A 9,222-nucleotide genomic window follows, 5' to 3' on the forward strand; every position below is an offset into this window, starting at 1 on the left:
TTCTCTTTTGGTTGTGACATTTCTCCCTAGAATATGAGACTTTTAGGGATGCATATATTAAATTGCGAAGCTCTTTAATATGAAAAAAAAAGGAAAAAAAGGTTGCAGGACTAAATTACCTTTCTAATAGTGAAGTGATGTCGTGCCTTTTGTTGACGTGGCAGGGTGTGCACTTTATGTACAATTTCACCATTAATATGTTTTGGGTTACTACACATGGTTGCAATGAGTTTTTAGCCTTTGCCATCGGTAGTGAAAAAATAAGCTTCTCCATAGCGTAGCATTAAGATTGCAAATTAATAACTCTAGTAGCCGCTTAGTTGGTGAAGACATAAATACCCTCGATTACAACCCCACCTAATTGCTCTTCAATCTTTATCTTCAAATAGTCCATTCAAGCTGTTGCTTTCTTCATTTAACATCTAAATTGAAGACAACCTCATTTAGATCTAACACTTACTCTTATTCTTCGCATCTTCATCTTTATTCCTATCTCTAGAACAACCCTGTTTGAATTTAAGTCACAAATTCTATCCCCTAAAAAATGACTTTAACAAAATCCATTACTAACGAAAATAACGCTGAAAAAAAATCAAATAAAGAATCATGAATGGTACCAACTCAAAGGTATGTTTTCCACTAGAATCCAAAATTACAGGTCATTTAGGAAAAAAATAAAGAAAAAAGCCAAAATTAATAGTAATTTCCACTAGAATCATGAATGATATCAGATGGCTACTCGAGGTATAGCATACAGATTGAGTGTTTTTTGTGACAATCAGTTTTCTTGGTCAATTGAAAATTGAGACCCTAGTCTTATATTGCCTGGTTGTTCGTGTTCTTGACTTCCTTTAAGAGCTTGTTTTGTCCATGGTGTTCGTTGTAATTTGATGTGGAGGTAAATATAAATTGAAAAAAATTTACTTAATTGATGAATAGAATGAAATGAAATGATGAAAAAGAAAAAGAAATTGAATGTAAAAAAAGGATTGATGGTGAGACTTAGATGGATTGGAGAGGAGAAAGTTATGGGGTAGGAAGGATGAAATGAACTTAATGGAAATCTCGAGTCTGGTTAAAAAAAATGACGCTAGATAGAAAAACATAACTTCGCTACCATGTGGAAAAATTAATTTTTTTTGCTAACACTTGCAAAAGCCAAAACCTCATTACTATCATATGTAATGTTATTATTTTTATTTATAAATTTCATACAACAATAGTAGCTAGAGCCTTAATTCTGTCAATGGCTTTGACCGTTAATATTTTTAAATATATGCAAGAAATAATATATTTATAAAGAATTGATAAGCCACAAATGTATGTTGACAAATTGGACAATGTACAATATACAATCATTTGTTTATAACAATAGGAAAATACACGCTATTAGTTAGAGAATGAATAGTGACAAAAGGTGAAACAACAATACAACAATGTCAAAGTCTTAAGCCTAACGTATAATAAAAGGTTGTCAAAAATACAAACATGGCAACTAATTTCGGACAGAGATAGTATATTGATGCCTCAATGGTAATAAGAGGAAAGAGCACAAGGCGATTATTGTCAGTATAAAATGTTTTGTGGTTTTCTTTACTAGCTTAAAGGGGTGTATGTGTTTCTTTTTATATTCCTAATGATTCACTAAGGTATTTAGATTGATGCAACTTCTATCAAACACCATTTTCTCTGTAATATGTAGTTCTACCATAGGTGGTTCGGTAATTTACGTTTAAAATCTTGTCAAGTTGTGAACAACTTGCTCATCCATTTCATTGACTCCTTAGCGCTTGCCTTATTTTTAATGTTCTTCTGTTTGCTGCAGGGAGGTGATAAACAATATGAATTGGTGAAGAGGGAGAAGAGTGATATCTCTACAATAATGTATACTAGTGGGACAACCGGAGAACCCAAGGGTGTACTCATTTCAAACGAGAGTATTATAACACTAATAGCTGGTGTAAACCGCTTTCTGGAAAGTTCAAATGAAGAGGTGCTATTCTCGTGGCTTTTACACCTTCAGTAAAATCTTGACTGTCTGTTATACTCATCTAGGCTTGCCTATCTATTTTGTTTTGTTCTTTCTACAGTTAAATATAGAGGATGTGTATTTGTCTTATCTGCCTTTGGCTCATATCTTTGATCGGGTGATTGAGGAATGCTTTATATCTCACGGTGCACGTATAGGATTTTGGAGAGGGGTGAGTGACTACTTTGTAATGATATTTCAGAGTGATTATGGAAATGTAATGATCTACTTTATATTAGGTAGATGGTTATTGAAACTTTTTGCTGGGTGTTTATTTAGGATGTCAAGTTATTGCTTGAGGATATTGGAGTTTTAAAGCCAACCGTTTTCTGTGCCGTTCCTCGTGTATTAGACAGAATTTATGCAGGTATGTTATGTGAATTTGTCTGTTTGATGCTGATTTGCTGTAGTATTCTGTTGAATTGAAAAGAATTAACTGTTAAGTTCTGGGTTTTGATATACTCTGCTATCCTGTGTGGAGCTAGGCGGCAAGGGACTTGTAGAATGCGTCTTTTCTTTCTCATTTGTATCTTCTGTATACCTCACTTGCAGGTTTGCAAGAGAAACTTCGAGCTGGTGGTTTATTGAAACGCACACTCTTTGGCTTTGCATACTCACGGTAAATACTTTTCTTGAAGCGAGTTTAAGAATTACTTTAGTTCTATAGTAATTCACAAGCCACTGCTATGATTAAGTTTTCCTTCCAAATCTTTCGACTATTGGAAATATTTGTTTAGTACAAAATGCAATTGACTTCTTCCATCCAATTCTTTTCCTTTCATTCCCCTCCCCTCTCTTTTTGATATGCAAATGAGGGAAATGTCAATCCTGCATTTCCTTCCATCCACACATAGTGTTAGGCTAGGTTCTTTTACTGAATATATGCAACATTGAATCTGTTGCTGTTTTTCTGAGAACTTTGTGTATATATAATGCTCAGCAAATTCAATAGCATGAAGAAGGGTGCAAAGCATTCAGACGCAGCTCCCATGTTTGATAAAATTGTTTTTAACAAGGTAGAAATACATTATCAATTACTTTTTTGGTAATCTTTTAATCTTTGATTTCTTTTCACCGTTGTGCTTTTAATATTTCTTCTTAGTCGAATAGCTGTTTTTGAACTCAGGTGAAGGAAGCTTTGGGGGGAAAAGTGAGGCTAATTTTATCAGGAGCTGCTCCATTAGCTAGTCATGTAGAAACCTTTCTGCGGGTAGTAGCATGCTGTTTTGTGTTACAAGGATATGGTATGTTCTGAGTTCTTGAGCTTGTCCTATTTTAGAAAATATACGTCAAATGTTAGATAAGAACTAATATAGTGAGGTCTTTGATGAAAATGTATACCTTTTTCGGGGGATTTTGGTGGATTAATTGGTATTTAATTGTCCATCCTCGTTCTGTTTGCTTTTTTTTTTTCTTTTCCTTTTCTTTTTTGCTGGCTATTATTGCTTCTAATTTATGAATATTACTCACTACTTCTTCTTTCCTGTTTCTTCATGCAAAAATTGGCTCTCTGTTTATCTATTCAATATTCTTCATCTTCAGTTTTTGAGAATTTGCTTAAAAGTTTTCTAGATGGTACATTTATCATTTCAAAATGTGATCAAGCCAATGCTGTAGGCGTGGGTTGCCGACCTATATACTTTAGAATTTGTGGGTTGAAGATTAAAGGGTTTAAGGTTCTTGCCAGCACACGAAATTATTTCTAGTTTGCTCTTTCTAGCGAGTAGAATAAGTTTTAGTTCAGGCAGTACTACATACATGAGTTAAGCTTACCTTAGTTCAATTTAACAGGTTTGAAATTAATTTTGTTGGCAAAACAATTTACCAAAATAGTTAGTTACAGAGTAACAAAAAAGCTGAAGGGGACATTACTGCATCGCTGCATCAGTATCTGTAACTATACCACCTTCTAGGAAGAAGTAGTAGCTAGATACTTAATATTAAACCCAAAGGCATACCTAAACAATGAAGAGTTTTTAACCTCATCTGAAACATTACAATAAGCATAAAAAATAATTTCCTTCAAACTAATGGCCACAGTTTCTGCTGGCCTTGAATTTTCTATGGGTTCTTTTCAGCCGCACTTGAAAACTTGTTTCAATGAAGCACACACCCTATGCCTGCTTGTGGGCATGGTTCGTACTACTCTTCCATTTTGCATAGCTAAATACTTTGGCATGCTTCCTACCACAGTGTCAACCTTATATTTGAGTAACATAGGCATAAATTATTCCATCTTACATTCTAAAGAGCCAGTTTATCTGCTTTAAGAAATCCTTTATGCAACATCAGCCGTACACAAAATACGTTTAAGAATTTGGGGCAATAAGAGAGTTGCTAACAATCTTCCTCCAGCCAACTTTCTGCTGAGAACCAAGCGGTGACGTACATATGTTTGATTATAAACTGGCCTTTATGAAGAACCTTTTGTTCCAAGCTCCTTATTTGATGATTAGATCATGATAGCCAAGATGTTCTGAATCATCCAATAAGGCTGAACTTGCTACTTTCCTCAATGTAATATGCTTGAATCTAATTAATTTAGAGCTTATTTGGCTTAGCAGCAAGGTGCATAATATTAGCCACCTTACCGCATTCTTAAAGTTTTTAAGCAATCGTGACCACAATATAGGCCACGATAACTGTGACCACAATATAGGCCAAGATAACTGCGACCACATTCTTGATTTTGCACTCTTTTCAGCGATTTCTCACGTCTTAGAGATTGCAGCTTTTTTCCATAACTCATTGTTTGTACTTTGTAATATTCAGATCACTAGCAGATTTAGGAAGGCACAGGGTTACCTAAGTAATTTCAGCCCCTCTTGTATGAGACCGTCTCACAGTGAGACGAGTCCATATAAAAGGTTCATTATGATAAAAATTTCTATTATTGGGCTATTTAACCCAAGCATGGGGTACGTCTCACGGTAAAACCGTCTCATACAAGAATTTGTGAAGTAGTTTAAGTTATTTAGATGGAACAATATCCCCAGTCCATAAAAAAGTTCAAGGGTACCTTTGGGTCTCTGACTCTCTTCAATTAAGTTTTTAGCCCATCTGGCTCCTAAATGTTGGAAGCATGTACTAGATAACTTTGATCAAAGTAAGCCTTACTGAATATGTGAGATTCTTAGAAGTTCAAGAATGTTTTCTAGGCTTCTAGCAAGCGTTTTTTGAATCAAAGGCTTGCAACTAGAATAAGACAACTTCATTAGTTGTGAGGGGAACCCCTAAATATCTGTAAGAAAAGTTATCTTTAGACATATGAAGGTAGGAAAGAAGTGCAACTTACTGATTAGGTGCAATAATTCTTAAGGATGCACAACTTTTGATCAAGATTAGCATCAAGGCCTAAAGCTTGAGAAAATCTATGAAAAGTTTGAATAAGCATTATGGTGTTATTGTAAGCATTTTAATGATTAATATTTCACCACTATGAGTTCTGCAGTTATGGTTTCACACAATAGTAGTATTATTGTTGCTATTGTCAAAGTAGTAGCAGTAGTTGAATTTCAGATTATTTCAATACAAATAAGTTTAAAAAACACACCCTTCATGTATAGTTGTCATTAGAGTGATATTTGGAATGCAGGAGCCACAGCCTCTCAAAAAGTATTAGCTATGGTGTTTGCATTGTAGTCTCTGTGGCTACTTTTAATCATTCACTTAAGTGTGAAACAACAATGTCGGAGCCTTAATTCCAACAATATGGGGTTTGGCTATATGAACCAACATAAACCAATGTGAGAAATCGCCACTAACTAGGTTTACAAATACTAATCAACTGTCATAACACTAATTTATATCTATAATTAAAAAATATTTACAGCGATCATCTAAATATATTCTCCTCCATTCATTCATATTGTCGTCATCATCTTCATCTTCATCATCATACCCGTTGTACCGCTCATAGATTATTATGGTTTTGGGAGCTATGGAGTAAAGTGATTGCAAAGTGTTTAAAAATATTGAAAGGCCTAATTTTGCTGGATGTGTGAAGCTTTTCCTTTGTTTTCATAATATGCATTCTTTTGTTGGAAAATAAGGTGGACTACAAGCTATTAAAATACGATGAGTGAGAATCATAATGTTTGGAGCTCACGAGTAACATACATCCTATAATCTAAGAGGATGGTCGATGCTAGAATCTTCATTACATACTGTTTCGAGCTTTAATGTTCCTTTTAAGAACTGTTTTTGGTTAAACTTCATATGTTCGCTGAAACCTGTATTGATAATGCAGGATTGACTGAAACCTGTGCTGGAACTTTTGTTTCGCTGCCTAATGAGATTCAGATGATTGGGACAGTTGGTCCTCCATTGGCAAATGTGGATGTATGCCTTGAATCAGTCCCTGAGATGGGATATGATGCACTTTCCAGCACACCACGTGGAGAAATCTGTGTCAGAGGAAAAACTCTCTTCTCAGGATACCACAAACGAGAAGACCTTACTAAGGAAGTCATGGTTGATGGATGGTTCCACACAGGTTCTTATCAATAAGTTTCTTTATGTATTGTTATATGTACATCCTTCTGTGATATATTCTTATTAAAGTTTGCTTGTTACAGGTGATGTTGGAGAGTGGCAACCTGATGGAAGTATGAAAATCATCGACCGTAAAAAGAACATTTTTAAGCTTTCACAGGGAGAATATGTTGCAGTTGAGAACTTGGAGAACATTTACGGCCTTTGCACTGCTATTGATTCGGTATGTTTTTGTGATTATGTAACTTAATTCTCAATCTTTTCACTCACCTAGATACTCCTTTCTCATTATTTTTCCTAGCATGTGAGTTTGTAGTAAAATTTTATTTTGGTTGGCTGTAGTGAGAGAATAAGATTAAAACAATTGAAGAAATGGTTGTGGATGAGATAAATGAATAAATTGAGTTTGTAAAGAGATTAGAAGAGAGAATATAGGGTCATACATGAAAATAGAAATGTAAAATCGGTGGAACAACCTATAATTCAAGAAAATATATTCTAGCAAAAATTGGATAGGATCAAGGAGAGTAATATTTAAGGTAGAAAGGTTGTCCGAGTATATAAGAACACTTCAAGACTTTGAGTTGCTTCTATTCATTTCACATGTCCAAATAAAAGGGTGTGCATTCATTTTTTGTAAGGATTTGTTTTGTGTTTAACTTAAACCTTTATGACCGTTTGGTTATTAATACTAAATGTTGGTAATGCGAATGATTTGTAGAGTAAATTTTCATGAAATGTACCATGTCATTTTCATAGTGATGGAACTTTGATCATAAAGTTTTTTGCTTACAATTTTCTATTACTACCAAATACCACCGTTCTAAATGATAATGCTAATGCATTGAAACGAATATTGTGAAGAAAATGAGATGATTGAAGTAGAACAAGCATAACCATTAAACTTGTTAAGATTGTTTCCTACCATAATTATACTAATTTTCCATTTCATCCCGACCATTTAATACCGACTACCATAGGGCTGTTAAAAGATAATGTTGCATGCTAGTTTAGAATCGATGAGATAGTACTTTGCTAAAATTTTGTTGGGTGAATACCCCTAATGATTCCTTATATTTTTTTTCAGATATGGATCTACGGGAATAGTTTCCATTCATTTCTTGTTGCAGTTGCCAATCCTAATAGGGGTGCACTTGAGCGTTGGGCTCAAGAAAATGGCATAGAAGGAGATTTTGATGCTCTGTGCAATAACCCTAAGGCTAAGGAATACATACTTGGAGAGCTCTCAAAGATTGGGAAAGAGAAGAAGGTGACTATATATCGATTTAGCTCCCCTACCCCTTTCTGATGGCGTGATGTTTGATTATTTGAGCTCTTCTGAATGTTGTTCTTTCATCAACAGCTAAAAGGCTTTGAGTTTGTCAAAGCTATTCATTTGGATCCTGTGCCCTTTGACATTGAACATGACCTTCTTACACCAACTTATAAAAAGAAGAGGCCGCAATTACTTAAGTATTATCAGGTAATGGTCATCAATGTTTCTCAAATCTCAACTCTACTGCCCCGAGCCCTTCCCCTCACGAAATTAAAACGAGGAATGGTTGTGTGTGTATATGAGCACTTTTTAATGACACTGTTGTTCCAATCACTACCATCAACGTGGTTGTCCTCACCCAGTGTTCCCCTCATACTTTATTATTTGGAAAGCATTTAACTGAACAATAAATAACAGTGATCGACACATGTTTCCTATCATGATTTGCTAAATACCGTCCATATTCTTAGCAAAGTTCTGAAATGTAGAGTTATGCAACACAACCCCATCCATGCAAGAGTTTCGCTATTAATGTGTTAATATTTAAAGCAAACTAGCAGACCACGATGGGGTGGCTAATTTGGAGAAGAAATTGTACTATGCCTGAACTGTAATAGAGGTGAAAATTAATTTAATCCCTATAACCATAGTAGCATCATTTCTTAGATGACCCTTTATGAAAAAGTAACGAATAAGAGGCTGGCTTGGTCGGTCAAACACTAGTGGTTGACTCAGCATGTTTCTCTGACTTGTCTCGTTGAACAAAGCACCGATACTCTTATGTGAAGTACAAAACTTTGTATTACATGTATTGTGTTGTAATTTTAATTGCTTGTCTGGATCAATCTACGGTTAACATCATATGTATACTACAAAGTTTACGGTTTTTCCCGATACTAATGCTCTGTGATGCTGGTGCAGAATATTATCGATGATATGTACAAGACTGCTACTTAACCAAATTCCTGAAGAAGATTGGTACTTTGTTCACTTTGGTTCATCCCTCACTTTTTTTTTGCATCTTTCTTTTGTACATCCGTTTCTGACCTTTTTGTGTTTACATACTAATATTTCACAGGTTTTAAATTTTACTAGTAAAAATTGTATTCAGGAACTGGATTGTTTCTGATGATTATTTATTCATACAATAATTTATTTAGTCTTTTATTTTCGAAAGTTTAAAAGTATATGATAGTTATATTATGGTTCTGATATTTGGATGAACTTGCAGATGTCTTGGCACTGATTTTTGCGTAGACTATTCTTTATGACAAATTCTTTATTTCAGTAAAATGATCTGAATGGTTTAAGCTTGTGTTCATTCAGGTTATTAGGTCGGTTTTAAATGGGCATCATTCGGTGCGGTCGAATTTTAAATCGGTTAATTTTCGGTTGAATGTTGCCCCGGTCATAGTCAGGTCGG

At 34.7% G+C, this 9,222-nt stretch overlaps 1 protein-coding gene across 1 annotated transcript in view; it reads left to right on the forward strand.

Annotated features, from left to right (window-relative positions):
* The window catches only part of LOC130799585 (long chain acyl-CoA synthetase 4-like), a 16,537-nt gene extending 7,554 nt beyond the window's left edge, over positions 1 to 8,983 (forward strand). The window contains exons 9-19 of the mRNA XM_057662727.1: positions 1,826 to 1,993; positions 2,091 to 2,201; positions 2,309 to 2,396; positions 2,582 to 2,648; positions 2,970 to 3,045; positions 3,156 to 3,273; positions 6,279 to 6,524; positions 6,607 to 6,746; positions 7,611 to 7,793; positions 7,887 to 8,006; positions 8,721 to 8,983. Of these exons, the coding sequence (XP_057518710.1) occupies positions 1,826 to 1,993; positions 2,091 to 2,201; positions 2,309 to 2,396; positions 2,582 to 2,648; positions 2,970 to 3,045; positions 3,156 to 3,273; positions 6,279 to 6,524; positions 6,607 to 6,746; positions 7,611 to 7,793; positions 7,887 to 8,006; positions 8,721 to 8,756 (1,353 nt within the window). The 3' untranslated portion in view covers positions 8,757 to 8,983. The remainder of the gene's footprint in view (positions 1 to 1,825; positions 1,994 to 2,090; positions 2,202 to 2,308; positions 2,397 to 2,581; positions 2,649 to 2,969; positions 3,046 to 3,155; positions 3,274 to 6,278; positions 6,525 to 6,606; positions 6,747 to 7,610; positions 7,794 to 7,886; positions 8,007 to 8,720) is intronic.
* The last annotated feature ends 239 nt before the right edge of the window (positions 8,984 to 9,222 follow it).

The sequence above is a fragment of the Amaranthus tricolor genome, chromosome 14, assembly GCF_026212465.1.
Source record: "Amaranthus tricolor cultivar Red isolate AtriRed21 chromosome 14, ASM2621246v1, whole genome shotgun sequence".
NCBI lineage: Eukaryota > Viridiplantae > Streptophyta > Magnoliopsida > Caryophyllales > Amaranthaceae > Amaranthus > Amaranthus tricolor.